At 43.8% G+C, this 17,681-nt stretch overlaps 1 protein-coding gene across 1 annotated transcript in view; it reads right to left on the bottom strand.

The window, feature by feature from the left end:
* PDXK (pyridoxal kinase) overlaps positions 1-7,165 on the bottom strand; it is a 47,116-nt gene extending 39,951 nt beyond the window's left edge. Inside the window, exon 1 of the mRNA XM_066545517.1 lies at positions 7,039-7,165. Within this exon, the coding sequence (XP_066401614.1) occupies positions 7,039-7,125 (87 nt within the window). The 5' untranslated portion in view covers positions 7,126-7,165. The remainder of the gene's footprint in view (positions 1-7,038) is intronic.
* Between the last annotated feature and the right edge of the window lie 10,516 nt (positions 7,166-17,681).

A 17,681-nucleotide genomic window follows, 5' to 3' on the forward strand; every position in this document is an offset into this window, starting at 1 on the left:
AAGGCTTGAAAAATTTCAGGTAGTTCAGCACAGCAATATTTTTTTAGCTAAGATAAGTCACCCCACTGCTGCCAAGCCACAAGCTGATGAACTAGTCTGGCTTCTCCTGGGGCTCATATTATCCATCAGCACAGACCTTCCTGGCATGTTTCAAACATTAGGCTCATCATATATATATTTTTTTTCTCCTCTGTACATATTACTGTGCAGCTGAACACTCTGGTGCATATAGTAATTTCAGAAGAATGGACATTTTATGTCCCAAGACTAATGTCCAGCTCCTCACATTAACCTTGCCTCACCAGCTCCAGCCTGTTTTCCATACAACACGAACAACTGAAGTGGAACTTCCACTTGCATCCGTTCAGCCTAAAAAAGCTAAAAATACCTGCCTGGTATGTGTTCAGTCAGCCATGGATAATGCTGTATCCCTTACCTAAAATGACTAAATTTGATTTTCAAGGAAAAGTGACCATCATTTTTTGGATATAAATAGAAAAAGTGAATAGTAAAAGACAACAATTTACCTAAAAGAATATTTTAGAGAGCTATCAGTAACTTTGTATGTCTCCTGTTTTTCTCAAGTGCACCTTTGTACATTTTGTGTGTGTATATATATATAATTAAAGATTCATTTTAATATTTCAAACTATACTTTTGTTTTTAATACATTTTAATATGATTTTAAGTTGAAGCTTTTCTTCTTTCTCCAGAAACCTGATCACCCTCCCTCTGTTATCTGTGCCTGTTTGTTTACACACAAAAAATATTCTCTCATCTGGAGATTTAATTTGGAGCAGAAATAAGACATCAAATATTAAAAAAATTTAAAAAAACCAAACCTCTAAGACTTAAAGACAGAAAATAAGGCCATTCCTAATATAAAAATGCCTTAAGCAAGTGAACACTTGCTGCTGAGTCTCTGAGTACATTATACTCCCCACACAAACAGTGCAAATCCACCTCTAGGCAAGGTTTTCCAGTCTTTTAATAAGATTTGCAATTTCTTGACAGCTCAATTTTTTTTCCAAAGACAGTGGGTGAATCAGGGTAAAGTATTTTTGCTTCCTCTCAAGTCAAATATTTGTATGTACTTGTAGGCACCAAATGGGATCCTCCTTCATCTTTTCCCTTTGCTGTGTTGAGACAGATGAAAAGATTACATTTCTGTCAAAAACTATTTGTTAACTACACATCACTACACACACTCCAGTGTAACTATTGTGTCAAACACCAGCATATGCATCTGCATGACTCCAACTTCCCCAATTTACTATGAAAAAGTCAGCAAATTATCAGAATCATCAATCATTGTAAATATTTACCACCATCTTTTTGAAAAATTTAAAATGCCAACTAGTCACCAGGCCGCATACACACACTGCACATTAACTTGAAACATATCTTAAAATGCTTTTTGCAGCTTTACAGCTGGGTTATACAATCAGCCTGTGAGGACATCCCTCAGCATTTCTGTATTTTCATGGCTGCATTTTCATGACAAAGGCTTATTTAACAAGCTGCCACCACTGAGGGGCTTGCAGGAACAGTCAGAAACCCCACAGCCACACAGAGCTGAGCCTGGATGAGGATGGTTCAGTCAGTCCCACTCTCTGCTCATTAGAGGCTCTGCCCAGCCCTTCAGAGTCCACAGCACATCTGCAGCCCCAGCTGCACTTCTTTTAGGCAGGTTGAAATTACTCTAATTTTTCAAGCTGATTATTTTGCATTAGTAGCTGAAAAGATTGCATTCGGAGTTCAAAGAGAAAATGGAGGTCTTTTTGTTTAGAGCTGTGCACAAACATAAACTCCTACTGTTAGGTAAAAGTGAGACCCCAGCAGCCTCAGTCTAGTCTATCTCAAAGCAATGTTAGGAGCTGAAAGTGACACAGACACCCTTTCTTGTTGTTGTTTGTGGCTGTCTTTTGAGTAATAATCTACTTTCTTATCTATTGTATTTGCAGGGTGCCCCATGGCAGGAAGGAATGATGAATCTGACTCCATCTTCTCAGAAGGCTAATTTATTATTTTATTATACTATATTAAAGAACACTATACTAAACTATACTAAAGAATACAGAAAGGATACAGACAGAAGGCTAAAAAGATAATAATGAAAACTCATGACTCTCTCCAGAGCCCTGACACAGCTTGGCCCTGACTGGCCAATAAGTCAAAATAATTCACAGAAACCCAATGAAACAATCACCTGCGGGTAAACAATCTCCAACCACATTCCAGCGTAGCAAAACACAGGAGAAGCAAATCAGATCATTATTGTTTTCCTTTTTTCCTGAGGCTTCTCAGCTTCCCAGGAGAAAAATCCTGGGTGAAGGGATTTTTCAGAAAATATGAATGTGACACTTTATCCCCTCCCACTCACCTTCCCTCCCAGTTTACCATGCAGGTGGAAAGTCCATCTCCTACAATCTTCTGAGAGGTTTTAAGTTCTCTCAAGTGCATCTGAGCTGAGTTCATCTGGAAAAGCACTTCTGAAAAGGTCTGGTAAAGCCTCTCCCCAGAAATCCACGCTCCCAGGTTGGGGGAGCCACCTGCTCTGGACTTTTTGGATTACAAGTCTTTTTCAGGGCCTCACCTTGTACAAGGTATTCACCTGAGTTTTGTGCCTACTTGTGCTGACATCCACAGAAGAAGCAAATGCTCTTTACACAGCTTTGAACAAGCCTTCCCAGAGGGGTTGACAATTTTTTTATGTCTTGGGTTGTTGGTTTTTTTTTAATTCATCCCCCCCTTATCCACCTTTATTAAAAGACCAAAGTCAGGGGGAAAAAAGCATGCTTCCACAAGCTTCATTTGAAGTATGGTTCTAGAGCAATAATTGTTGTTTCAGATATGCAATTTAGGACCATCTTTGGGTATTATGAAGACCAGATGCATTCTTTCATCTTTGTATTTATTTTTTGTTTAAGGTTTAGGTTTTTTCAGCCTTTGATTTATAACAAAGGGCTACCCAGCAAGAACATTTCTTATTGTTACTCTGTAAAGACTTTTCATTGATTCATCCTTCTTCTGACTCATACTACTAACACAATAGCAGGGTTTGAAAAAGAGTCATCTTAAATAAGAGATGCACTTATCTTTCTACACAATCCTTAAGTCATTTGACTATACTTTTCAGCAAAATAAAGGAAAAAAAGTCTTAAACTTTTTTGCCATGTAGATAGTTAGCAAAGATCTACTGATACTGGTTTTGGTCTCAGCACATACTGGACAAGACAGTTCAAGACTATCCATAAATATCAAAGAAATTACCACCTGTGCTGACCAAAGTTGTTTTCCCATCTTTTCTACAATTAAGAAGGAGCTAAAAATGTAGACTTACTTACAGAGGAGAATTACTGAGAACTGGTCTGAGAACTATCAGTCCTTTTTAATACCTGAAAAACTATCTCCAGTTAGCAGGAGGAAAAAGGTTAAAAGGAAAATAAAATAACTGAATAGATTTCAAAAGGCCATTTAATCCTGTATTGTAGAAACTGTTTATGTTTCTACAGTTTAGGACAGACAATTTCATTCTCCAGATACAAATAATTAAAGGGGCTTGTCTCAACTTTTAGCTCTCTCTTCAAGGTAAGCAGATAGAAAAGGAAGCCAGGAATTAAATGCTCAAAACAGAGGCATGATTTTCTCAAATTCTATGAGTGTTAGGCAGACAAAACAAACAAACAACACCACTCCAAACCATCACTGCTACTGAGACATAAGCAGAGATCAGCATTTTCTGGCTTGCAGACAGGGGTATTAACTATTCCAGTGGCAACCAAATGTCCAGTGCCCAGGTAAAACTGGCTGGGATTTTCTCCTGCCCCTTCCTTATACTTTCAAAACTCTTTCTTGGAAGCTGATGGAGGCTGCAAGAACTGAGCACACAGACTGACACACTGATTCCCAAAAGCTGATTTTATGATGGGTACAGTATATGAATCCTAAATTCCTCTGCCAACCAAAGTTTTCCTGTTGGTCAGAATGAGGTACCTCTGCAGAGGAGAAATCACCTTGTCCTTCTGGATCCTCAGTGGTTTGAGGAGGACTGTAAATCTCTACTTGCAGTTCTGCTCCCCTTACTTATTGCCACATTCTGCTTACCTAAAAGGTGGGGCAGGAAGGGCAAGATAAAATTACATTCAAAATTAACAGCTAAGAGATTGTCTCTAAGGAAAACAAAACCACATACGATAAAAGTGAGGTTGAATGCCATGGTGATAGTAATAAAAACTATGACAAATCTTAGTCAACATTAGAAACATTTAGAAACTTAGAAACTTTTTTTGTGTTTTAAAATAACTTATCGGACTCCCAATGGCAGCTCCCCAAGCTAATGTACACCCTTCTGCTCTTACTCGCTTAAATGCTGGACAATCCTGAACCATTGCTGAACCATCTTGAACCAATTCTGAGCTTTTAGTATCACTTCCTGATACTAAAAGCTCAGAATACACAGCTGTGGAATAACTTAAGACTATTCTAAAAATAATTCAGAACTACTTTCAGAAAATTTAAGAGATAGTAAGATCATGCAAGTAGAAACTATTTAAACTCCTGACAAGGCAGAATTCAAAGCAGTGCTGAGGGCAGTTCACTCTCTGGCAAATCCAGGTGCACGTTTCCTCTATGACCTATTAGCTAATCTAGACTGTCTAATTACTTAAATGTATTTTAACCTGAAATGATGTAAAGAGTTCTAATATTTCTCACTTAGGTCTATTACTTCCATTATTATAAAAGGTCTAATACATGGTCTAACTCTGTTTTGCTGTGTTTGCCATATAGAAAGCATTTACAACATACTCCATAAAGGAAGTCCTTCCACATACCTACATTTTAAATACTTTAGCTTTTACTCTAATGGAAGCCTGACAAAATGCAACCAACTGATTAAAAAAATCTTTAAAAATTCTCTTCTGTGCAGATTGCTATTGATAGTAATGTCACAGATTTCCACCAAAGATCAGGTCATGCAAACATGAGTGATGTTTTTTGGATAAGTCTGCAACTAGCAGGTGAAACCATGCCAGGTTTTCTATTTGGATGCTGCTGTCCAAATGCAGATTCCTGAACTGTTGTGTCAGGATTTCAGCCCATCAGACCTCACAAGCACACAGACATACATATCTACAAACACTCTGCCTTGCTAACTCAATACAGATGAGCTCCAAAGGGAGCCTCACTTAACTGGTTCAGAAAACTAAAGTAAAAAAAAAGAGAATGGGAAATATAAGCATGCTAGACTTGCACCCATCCTCAAGAACAGATACAGGTTAACATTTTCATGGCTATATAAAAACAATGTAAGAGAAAGACTCAGGTTTGTAATTCTCTTCATAAAGAAGAGCAAAGTTACACTTTGGGGCACCTGGCCCCATCTGATGTTCTAGCAAAACAAGGGTTTAGGTAACTTTCCAACAAGCACAACTTCACTAAGGGCTGCCTACATAGGATTTGCAAGTGCAGCCAGCAGTGGCAGGAGTCTGGCTGCTCCCCAAGTAAATTTCTTTTCCTCCCACTCCAGAAACTTCTTGTTACACTATACACTGAGGAATATTACACAGTGTGAGTGCAACAGCCTCCTGAACAAAACCCAGCTACACCAACAACAGGGGTTTTTTAACTCTAGCAGTATTTTATACCATCATAGCTGAGGAACTAAAAACACTTTCCAGGAACCCATTTGCCAAGTTACACAACTCACCTGTCACAGAAAAGTTAAGCTACAGAAAAGTAAAGAAAACCTTTGACAGAGAATTAGAATGGAGATAGAGAACAGCTTAAGAGACTGGAGATTTCTGGAATAAGTACTACTGTGTTCTCTTCTGCTACACAGAAATTGAAGGGAGAAGCACAATTTCGAGATCATTTTGTTAGGAAAGGAAAGACAGGTGACCTGCAGTTCATGATCACCTTTTTGGCCTGGAGCTCTTCATACTCGTATTTTTCCACAATACTCGGATTACACTGGTACATCACCCTTCACCACACATTAATTTTAAGAGTCTTGGTTACATTATAACTGGATGGTGACATGGGGGTGTGACAGTGGCTTGTTGCAGACCTGATCTCACTTGCATCATTTATCAGAGTACATCATCTCTCCTGTCTAGTCAAATGAGATGCACCATTTGTAAGCACACACCAAGATAACCAATGTCACACACAACGCGCCCTGGTAATGAGGCTCTTCGAGAGCTCCACACCGACACTCCTGTGAAGGCACAAAGACCTCCCGATGGGCAGGCCCCAAATCAGCCCTTTAGGACACAGACCCTCCACAAGAGCCAACAGTGCGATGTGCAAAGGTCGGCCCGATGTTTTCCCAGCACCGGCGAGATCAAGCAAACAACTCCGAAGGCAGCACATGACAGCCACGAAGGCCGAGATCCAATTACACCGTCGAGTCCCGGGCCATGTCGGGCAGCTCCTCTGGCCCTGCCTTGCACATGCATTAAGTGGCCCCTACACCCCACTACGGCTTCCCCAGACCATCCGGGCTGGGGGATCACCAGCCCCACCGCCCCCGAGGCCAGGCAGGGTTTAGCTGGGTGCCAGCACAAGGACACCGTTGCCCCGGGTCCCCGGCACGGGACGCGGCGATCACCCTGCCTTAAGCGGCAGGAGTCCCGGCTGGCTGCGCGGGCTGGCGGCAGCGGAGCCGCCCTCAGCCCGCAGGCAGCGAGCAAACCCACGGGCAGCACCCTCGGCTCGCCGCCCTGGCACAGCCCGCCGTGCCACAGCCCCAGGAGGAGCTGCGTTAACGGGAGCGGCGCGGAGCCGGCGGGAGGCGCAGCCGCAGCGGCCGCGGGGTGCGCGGAGCCCCGGGACGGGCACTGCCACCGGCAGCGGGGCGGGCGGGGAGGGCGCCCGTGCGGGCATCTCCCCGCCGTACCCTTCCCTTACCCCGGCTTGGCAGGAGCCGCTTGGGCACCGGAGCTCGCCCGGCAGCGCTGCCGCCACACCGCCCGCAGGGAACAGCGGCGGAGGAAGAGGAGGAGAAGGAGGAGGAGCAGGTCCGCGGCCGCTCACCTGCAGGGGGAAGGTGGCCGCCTTGTTGCCCACGTAGCCGCGGACGACGTGGCTCTGGATGGAAAGCACCCGGCACTCCGGCTCCATGGCTGCGCCGCACGCGCCTGCCCGCGCCGGGCCGAGGTGGCGGCGCCGGGAGCAGGAGCGGGGGGCGGAGCGCGGGCGGCGTGACGCGCTCGCCCTGCCCGCCTGTCACACACACCCCGCCGCACGGAGGCAGGCGGGGAGGCGGGCACCGGCCGGCTCCCGATGGCCGCCTGCCGGCGCTCCCGCTGCCCGGGGCTGTGGAGAGGACACGGCTCCCACTCACCCGCGGGCAGCTCCCCCCCGCTTCCGCACACCCACCGGCGTCACGCGGTCACGCTCCCCGCTGCCGTCCCGCCCGGCGAGGCCAACGGCACCGAGCGCTGAGCGCCGGGCCCGGCCCGCTCCGCCCCGGGCTCGGACACGGCGGGAGCGGCGAGCGCCGCGCCCCGGCACTGCGGGCGGCGCGGGGTGGAAGGGACCGCGCTGGGTCACCAGGTCCGGCCTCCTGCTCGAGCAGGGCCAGCCCAGAGCACTGGCACGGGGTTGTTACCGTATGGCTCTGGAATATGTCCAGTGAAGGACATTCCGTACTCTGTCTGGGCTGTCTGTCCCAGTGCTCGGTCACTGCACAGTGAAGTTCTTCCCCATGCTCAGGTGGAACTCCTGACCATCAGTTTCTGCCCCTCACCTCCTGTCCCCTTGCTGGGCACCACCAAGGGGCCTGGTCCATGCTTTGACAGCCCCCATTTAGATATTTATATCCATTAATGAGGTCCCTCTCAGTCGTTTCTTCTCGAATTTGAACAGGGCTCAGACTTTGCTCATAAGAGAGATGCTACTTGTCCTCATTGCCCTCTACTGGAACTGCTCCAGGGGCTCCGTGCCTCTCCTGTCCTGAGGAGCCCAGAACTGGACACAGTAAAGGAGCATTTTCTACCTGAAAAGAGATTGTAGTGCAGTAGGGGCCAGTCTCCCCAAGCCTACAGTGAGAGGACTAGAAGAAATGGCCTTAAGCTGAGGCAGAGGTGTTTCAGATTTTTTGACAGTGTTAGGGTGCTCAGACATTGGAATAGGTTGCCCAGGGAGGTGGTAGAGTTACCATTCCTGCAGGTGTTTAAGAGACATCTGGATCTGACACTGGGTGATGTGGTTTAGGGGTTGCAGTGGTACAGTGGGGTGGACAAACCATGCTCCCCTGTGCCATGCCATGAACCACCCAGGGTTGCCCACATTCTGCTGGGAAGCCAGGACTGGCACAAACATCTCACCTGTGTGACAGCTTCCCTTCCCTGAGTGTTCAGAAAGCCTTGTGGAGCCACAGATGCCACCTGTGACAGCCCCACAGGCAGCAGTGCCTGGAGGTGATGCCTGTGGGTGCCCTGACAGAGCACCACCCTTGCAGCTGGGTTCTGAAGTGACTGCAATTGTGTGTTATTGACCCAAAAGAAAAAAAAAACCCTTTGGAGATCTGCCACAGAATAAAAGAAGATGTATGCATTGGCTGGAAAGCGCTACAATACATCAAGACTCTGCTGAGAGTCTTGGTAATGTGTTTGGGAATTTCATCTTCCTCTGGCCATTTGTCATTATTGACCATCACAGGTCCAATCACAGCTCACAACAAGAAATGGCACCCGATGCCTCTTGTTCTTCTTCATGGATAGCTTTGAATTGACTCTTGAAATAGCGTGATTATTTCTTAAAAATGTGAAAGACTATTTTCCTCATCATAAGTAATGCTGTTCTCTCTTCAGTTGTCACTTGCGTTAAAAAACTTTGGGCTTATTCTAGGCTGGTCTTACTGCCAACTGCTGCTTCAGCCCTTCAATATATATATTTTTGAATTGCAGAAATCACTGCATCTCCATGGAGGGCCAGAGGAATGAATTATCTGCATCATATATGCTCCCACTCCTCTAGCTTAGAGGAAAATTGTTGGAATACAGATTTTTTTTTCCCTTTTTCTCTGGTTTTCATCCTTTGCTCAGCATTAGTGCTCATTGCACCACTTTGACCTTGTAAGCAAAGATACCAGCTCTATGCAGGACTGCTACTTTCTTCCTAATATTCTGAAATGTCCAACAAAATCCAGTTCCTAGCAAATTTTATGGTTTCCCCAGAGGAATATCTGAAGCCTCTCATGATGGTTTTTAATTAAGGATTAAGGAGTAGAACCTGCATGCACAGAATTTGTGTGACTCAATAGTATTCAAAGTATGGGAGAATCTCTATCTCCGTACCCTAAAAAAGTTGCCACAAGCAAAACAAAGGCCAGAAAACAATTCTCCTTCCCTTCAAGAAAGCAGCTTATCTAAAGATGAATACACAATTTCTGAGCAGTGGTTTTTTTTACAGACTCTGCCATATTTATTCTTTAAGTCAGACCTCTCCCTCATAAAAAGGACTATGTGTCTCAGAAAAAAGTGAAGCTAAGCTCCAATTTCATAGTGATTGTGCTTCCTACTGTGCTAGCCTTCTCAAAAAAATAACTCCCAGGTACTCCTTCAAATTTGGGGATTACTAAGACTGTTCAAGGAGCAAATAACTGTTCAATGGATGACAGAAAGATTCATTAAGAGAAAAAGAAAAAGGCAGGGCAGGTTAGATTAAAATGTCAGCAATAGAGCAGCTGTTCTCAGCTTCCTACAACAGCTGGTGCTGTAGAACTGCTTGGATGATACCTCCTCAAGCTCCTGGCCTCTCCATGGACTGGGCATAGAGTTATACAGTTTATTTTCTCTAAGGTAACCTGACCTCTTAACCAAATCCCCTTGGTTAGAGCAGAACATTTGTTGGAAATAATGAAATATGAGGAGAAGTTTATCAGAATTTGATCAAGGAAGAGTATAGTCAAAAAGACCACAGTTATCAACAACTGGCAATCTTTCTTCCACAAATATTCCTCTTATGCTCTCCTTGTACAACTCACCTGAATGTTTCTCACATCTCCCTCACTCTCTGCTCAGCCTGGCAGTGCACCACAAACACACCCTGTGGCAGACCTGAGGCAAGAATACACATGAGAGTTGTCCAGCCAGCAGTTCTGGAAGATGGACATCTTTCCCTGCCCTCCTTGCTCCTGGGCAGACAGGACAAACATCCTTCTGGGCCAGTTGTTGCACAGGCTGCTGCCTTCCTATATCTCTGTTGTTACCCTTTAGAATTCCAGCTCACTATGCATGAAGAAATTGTGAGATTGCAGTGATTAACAAGCTTAACATGGGTCTGCAATGTCGCAATATTGCAATAAAGATCATCACCTTTTTGATTGCATAAACAACAGCAGAGTCTGCCAGAAATGAGAAGCCATCCTGGACTCCTCCAGTCATACTCAGCACTGGTTGGGTCTCTGGGGAAGTGCTGCCAAGTTTTTGGAGTGGTGTTTTATTCAAAATGGAACAATAGCACAGTGCAAGAGGCTGTAAGAAGGGTCCAAGGCTCAGGACACACAGCCTAGGAGGAAAAGGTTTCTTTAGCTTAGTGAAAGCTCAGCTCTAATCACAGGCTACAAGTACATACAACACAGAGCTGGGAGGGAACAGAAGGGAATAAACCAATTCCCATAATGGAGGGCTTGCTGCCATTATGAAAGGGATTATGAAAAACACAGAAAGAGATTGCTTTAAAAGATTGAAGAGGTTTCACTTTCAGTTTGTTTGTTTTTCATAACTACTGGAAGAAATATTTTATAAATATTGATAGCTATGTGTAAATTTGTTTTGCAACAGCTGACTTTATCTGACAAGGTCTCCTAAAGCCCAGATTTTTGATATAAGCACAATGGGAAAGATATGGGATTGCCAAGATTATGATCCACTGAGCTTGATAGAAGATGCATAGAGAGAGGGCCTTAAATCAGATTTTGTGTATTGTGTATGGATTCTGTAAATCATCATAGATGTGACAGAAAATAAAATAATCATGGTTATGTGAAAACAGTATCAATACCCACTCCTTTCCTCAATAAGTCTTGAAGGTGGCAGAATTGAACCATCAGAGATTAATAATTAGAATCATATAATCTTTTAGGTTTGAAAAGACCATTAAGATCATCAAGTCCACCACTAAATGATGTCCCTAAGCACCACATCATATCTCTTAAATACCTCCAGGAATGGTAACTCAGCCACAACTAGCCAGTTTCAGTGCTTAACAACCCTTCCAGTGAAGAAATTTTAGACTGATACCAGTCTAAACCTCCTCTGTTGCAACTTGATGCTTTTTCCTGTTGTCCTATTGCTTGTTATTTGGGAGAAGAGACTGACCTCCCCTACAATTTCCTTTTAGGTAGTTGCAGAGAGTGATAAGGTCACCCCTGAGCTTCCTTTTCTTCAGGCTGACCACCCTCAGTTTCCCCAGCTGCTCCTCACAGGGTTTGTGTTCCAGACCCTTTCCCAGCTCCAGTGAATAGTGTACCAGTCCAAGCCAGGTTTTTTCCAGAAGAATCCTGTGGGAAGTGGTGTCAAAGGCTTTGCTCAAATCTAGACAGCATCTAGTTGTGCATTCCTGAGTCAGCTGGATTTAAGATACTAATGTTTGCTTGTCAGTTGAATGTTTGCTAAGACAGATTGTAAAGTACCAATTTATGATTGTGATAATTGCCATAAAGTATTAGCAACATTTGATGTAGGAGGGCACTGTTATGCTTGTTTCATGCCAAATTTTCCCTTGGCCTCATTAAAGTGGTTAACTTTGTCAGGAATTGTCAATATTAAAGGAAAACATGATCATAAGATCAAGTGGGCTGTGTATTCACTTACACTTTGACTCAAACCTGTTCTCTGTCACTGACTTGCCAAAGCTCCGTGTGCTCTGAGCATTCTTGCCTCCAAATGTCAGGCCCAGTCTGGCAATCCTCACATCCATTGTTTTACTGAGGTAAATGGAACTGCTTGTGGGATAGCATCCAAGGGGCTGGGTGCCCAAGTGTCACTGTCATATTTTCTGAAAAATCCCTTCCCCAGGATTTCTTCTCCTGGGAAGCTGAGAAGCCTCAGAAAAGAATGTAAATAATAATTATCTGATTAGCTTCCTGTGTTTGCTGCTTTGGAATGTGGTCTGGACATTGTTTACCAAATATGCATGTTGATTGGTTTCATGTGAATTGGTTTTGCTTAATGACCAATCACCATCAGCTGTGTCAGACTCTAAAGAGTCAGTAACGAGTTTTTATTATCATTCTTGTTAAACCTTCTGTCTGTATCCTTCTCTTTCTATAGTATAGTTTTAGTATAGCATAACATAACGTAACATAACATAACATAACATAACATAACATAACATAACATAACATAACATAACATAACACAACAATAAATCAGCCTTCTGAGAACATGGAGTCAGATTCTCATCTCTCACCTTGTCCTGGGGACCCCAGCAAACTCAACATCCAGGTGAGAGACAGGCCAGTGATAAAAAAGTTCTGTTTAAAATGCTGTATTGCTGTAACAAGTTGCCACAGCTGAACAGCACTGTCTAGCATGGCATTCTTGATCCCTATCTCCTTCAGAAACTGAAAATACAGCTTTTTATAAAAACATGCAACACCACTATGCTGGACAATTCTAAGCTAAAGCACTCCTTACTCTGGTACAACTCCCCATAACTATACACAAAATATTTTGGCTGGTGCTGATGTCTGCACTTATTAGTTCCAGTGTCCATGTAATAAAATAGTTGAAATTAATGAAAACCAGGAGGCCTCCTTTGCTTGGCTAAAGGAGCTAAGGTTCTTGGTATTAGCTTGCAGTTTTGTCCTGAATGCTCATGCTTGCACCCTCAGGAGCCAGTTCTATTGCACTCAGTATCCATTACCTAATACTGGGAAAAGTAACTCATTGCCAGGAGTTTAATTCCAGTTGTCTCTTTTTGTCCTTGAATTGTAATAACTATAATTCATATAATTTAAGGGGTAGCTGAGTAAGTGGAAATACCCCTTTGTCAACAAGTGTATTTCCAGCAGCAGAGCAGAACCCTGCTCTGGAAAGCAAAGAAGTAGGAGATGCAAGCAGTTATGGGGTGACACAGTACAACATGTGTCAGGACACCAGCTTTAGAGAAATGCATACAAATGTTTTTGTTCTGCTTCATTTTTAAGGCACTTTCAGGGAAAATGTGAAGAAATTAGTGATACTTCATTGCCTTTAATTCTTTGATTTCACATACACTTCTCTACCTGGTTTTTGCTATTTAACCTTGAAAATTGTTTGCCTTAGATTTTGGGTCAGAAATTCTGCACACTCTGCATATTTATTTTATGAAACCTGATAACAGCTGGATAAGACCAAGGCCTTTCCTGGCAATGGGAATAAACCTCTCGGCCATGAACTGCATCTCTCAGCAGTTTGTCCTGTGTGTGTCTTGCATCACATGCTGTCGTCTTGCAGTCATGAGTCACTTGCTTCAGCTCCCAGTGCTAGGATATCAGCTTGGCAAAGCTGCACAGATTATTCCCTGGGGAAATGTGCACACAAAGCAGTGGGGAGCCAGGCCACTGCAGTGCTGGAAACAGAACAGATTTGCATTTGAGTTTTCAAGCTGCAGGGTGTACATGCTAAGTTGACTAATACCACATCTATTTCTAGTCCTGTTACCTGGGTAATGGTAATTTCATTTTATTCTTTTCCTTCAGTGGTTACAAAGAGATTTTCTATTTTAAATTAACCTTTAAAAATCTGAATGAAATACATTAAGTTCAGGACATGAGCTACATAATTTTTTCAGCTGTTGTAATTTCAGTAATTAGCAAAATAGTAGTAATAGAGGACAGGTTTCAGGAGTCTAAGAGATGCTGGTTCTGTCCCAGGCTGGAAATTCCTTCTGATTTGCTCTTGTTTTTGTCTGTGTTATTAGGGGACAACCCTACCTACTCCTGTCACTTTGACCATTGTAATTAGTAGCTAAGTCTAACCTATGTAGTTTTGAAAGTTTCCTGGGTTCTTCTCCTTAGAACAAAAATAAAGTGGTAGAATTAAATCAGCAGACATTATTAGGATTTAATACCAAACTTTGAAACTTGCATTCTCAATGATTTTTCCCCAGGACAACTATCAACCTCTACAATTAAATAAACTAAACTGATAAAAAAGATACAAAAATTGCACGAGATAAATGGGCAAAAACGAAGAGTTGTCATCTGATTTTGGCAGATATTTGAGTTAACATTATCAGCAGCAGTAGCAGGTTCCTTGGGCAGATAACACCATTGTCCACAGCCAGTTAGAGATAATCGACAAAAATGTGTGTGCAAGCCCTGAACATGCCAGTGGCCAACTGCAAATTCCTGTGCCTGGCATTACAATGCAACACAATACTTCCTACTCTTGGCAAGCAGCTCTGTACAGCTCAGGCCCTCAGTGGCCAATTTTGCAGCTTGGGAACAACAAAGCAATTTCTTATCCTCTTGCCAGAACAGGTTCCCAAGTAGATTTCTAGGGGAGAAAGAGTCAGCACAGTCTGCTCTCTGATGGTCTGCTGGAAGGCAGTGCAGACCTTGTGAGTGATTCCTGTCCTCCTTTTCAAAGGGGCTAATTAAAGAGTTGCAGGCTTTATTTTCAGAAATAAAATTATTCCATGACAATATTCTGCAAAGGCAAGTACACATTATTGGATTAGACAAGTGTTTACAGTTCAAGCCTTAATTTTATAGTAGATGTCTCCCAGATGTTTATCATAGTGGCAAAGCCTATAAAAACATGGGGCAGCACTGGAAGGAGATCTGCTCCCTAAACTGAGACTGGAATTCATTTCCCTAAAGGGCCTAACTCTTGGCACTTCCAAGTTTTTTCACAGACTTGTCTCAGTGAGGAAAGAATTTAGTCAGGGACTCTCTCCCCATCCCCATTCCTCACTAAAGAGCAAAATTTCCTCGTAGAGAGCTATTTTAATATTGTATCCTCCTTTGAGCATGATCACTGAGAGGGTCCATGCTGGAACCTCACCAAATCTTCATTAACTAAAAGCATTCAACAGCAGAAGGGAACTCTAAGGAATGACACACTCACAAATCTTACTGGACTTAGAGTCTGGCTTTCTTGTTATTAAGAAGATCTTGAACAATTATTTCAACCTTTTTTTGTTCAGTTTAATTCTTTATCTCACTGACCTAGGTTGCATGTTTTTGTGCTGCTATGCCCACAGGAGAGCTGTGGGTTTGGAGGGTGAGCTATTCTGGGGATGAGGAATTGGCTGGATGGACACCAGAGTCATGGGCAGTGGCTCCATGTTCAGCTGCAGGCTGGGATGAGGGGGTGTCCCTCAAGGCTCTGCCATGGCCCCAGGGCTCTTGCATGGCTTCCCCAATGGCACAGACAGCAGATCCAGCTCACCCTCAGCATGTTTGCAGGGGATGGGGAGCTGAGAGGGGCAGGTGACACTATGGAAGGATGGGACCATGCAGAGGGACCTGAGCAAGCTTGGGAAGTGAAACCACAAGAACCTCATGAGGTTCAACAAGGCCAAGTGCAAGGTGCTGCACCTGGGGCAGTCCCTGAGTCACAGAATCACCAAGATTGGAAAAGACAAGCAAGACCATCCAGTTCCATCATCATCCCAGCAGCACCATCACCACCCCTAAAGCACACCCCAAAGTGCCACATCCATCCAGATGGCCAGGCACAGGGGTTGGTGCTGCAGGGATGTGTGCATGGGATGGGTGTGCTGGGCACAAGTGTGAGAGTACAGAGGGTGTGTGCAGAGCAGGAGTGTGAGCACAAGTGGGGTGTGCAAGCAGGGCACCATGGTGGGCACAAACAGGCAAGGCCCTGTTGCAGACAGCTGAAGGAAGCAGCACTGCAGCATGGGAGCATGCAGGGCACCACTGGGAGCGTGCAGGGCACTGCCCTGAGCTTTGGAGGTACTGGAATGTCCAGAGCTGCAGTTGGCAAGGCCACCTGAAAGCCTCTGGGGAAGAACTGGGGGACAAACCAAGGGAGAGGGTGTCACTGTGGGAGGCTGCTCTTGGCCACCCAACCAGGAGGGTGGCACCAACAAATGATTCTTGAAGGAACCAAGGGACGCCTCCAAACCAGCCGCCCTTGTCCCTGTGGGGGAACTCAGCTTGCCAGGTGCTCACTGGGAACACCACACAGCTGGGCCAAGCAGCCCCAGGAGGTTCCCCAGACACCTGGATGACAACTCCTCGGTGCAGGGACTCGGGAGCAGCTGGCAGAGGTGCCCTCTGGGATTGGGTGCTCGTTCCCAGAGGGGCTCTCGTGGCTGCTGTGGGATTGTCTGGGCCACAGCGACCGCGCAGCCGCCGAGTTTCAGATCTCTGCTGCTCTGCCTGCGCCCGTCTGGCTCCGAGATGGGCCAGGCACAGCTGAGCCTGGCTGGAAAAGCAGCATCTTTTATCCTTGTGGCCATGGCAAAGCTGCTGTCCCAAAAGAGATCCTTTCACCCCGTGTGCAAGAAGCCAATCCCCACACAGAATTCAGGTATTTCCTTTATTTACAGCTCTGCACAGAAGGAGGTGCTGGGTGGCAAATCCACAAAGGCAGCACAGGAACTATCAAAACTTTTCACTATTTATACATTTTAGTGAACAAAGGCATTCATGTTCATTGGCTACCAGTTATATGGTTCTCTCACTAATTTCACATATTATTTCCTTTTAAAATTATTTTAATATTGTTATAGTATAATTACTAAATACTTATATATTACATTCATATGTATGCAATATATAATGTTCTATATCATATATACATGATATATATTATGATATTCAAAATATATTCATTATGAAAAAATCTATGTAGAGATACTGTAAATATTAAATAATATGGAATACTTAATTTGTGTGTTATAATACTATTATGTTTTTGCTATTTACTAAATATTAATATAATAGTTTCTGTTATTCTGTTAGCTAATATTATTAACTGTAATTTATAATTATCTAATATTCTTCTATTGGATACAAGATTCCTTTGCTTCTTAATTCTAACCAATCTTTCTCTATGCTCAGTCTTTCTTTTCTTTTGAAGAGGTTCCTTTTTGTTGTATTCACATTCTCTGAACAGAGAGAGACATAATTCTCTCTCCCAGGATTTTTCCTGGGGAAGGCAGTGAGAACCTCAGAGAAGAAAACAATTCTTATCTCTATTCACTCTCCTGTTGTTTTGCACATGGGGAATGTGTTATGGAGATTGTTTACCCAAAGTGATTTGTTAATTGGATACCAGTAAAGGTTGTTTTGATTCCTTGGCCTATTGGGTCAAAACTGTCATCTGTCTGAGACAGCCACAGGTTTTTCTTTAGTATCTCTTTAGTGTGATATTCTGTAGTATAGTATAGTATCTTTTTAGTATGTAATTTAGTATAGTATTAGTGTAATATAGTATAGCTTAATAAAGGAATTGTTCAGCCTTCTGAATCATGGAGTCAGAGCACATAATTCCCTGGCTGGGGGATCGCCTGTTTGTACAATACTTTTTTCTTACTGGGTTTCTCGAGTCACTGGGCCAGGAGTTGGTGGTCGCTGTCTCCCTGTGCCAGAAGTACCTTTTCCCCAGCTGGAGCTGATTTCAGCACAGTTGCTGAGTTGGCTTTATGAGTTTTGTCCTTATCTGGGAGGTTGTGCCAAATGTCCTTGTGGCTGTCACTCTGCATCCTTG

Source organism: Molothrus aeneus, chromosome 2 (genome assembly GCF_037042795.1).
Source record: "Molothrus aeneus isolate 106 chromosome 2, BPBGC_Maene_1.0, whole genome shotgun sequence".
NCBI classification, from domain to species: domain Eukaryota; kingdom Metazoa; phylum Chordata; class Aves; order Passeriformes; family Icteridae; genus Molothrus; species Molothrus aeneus.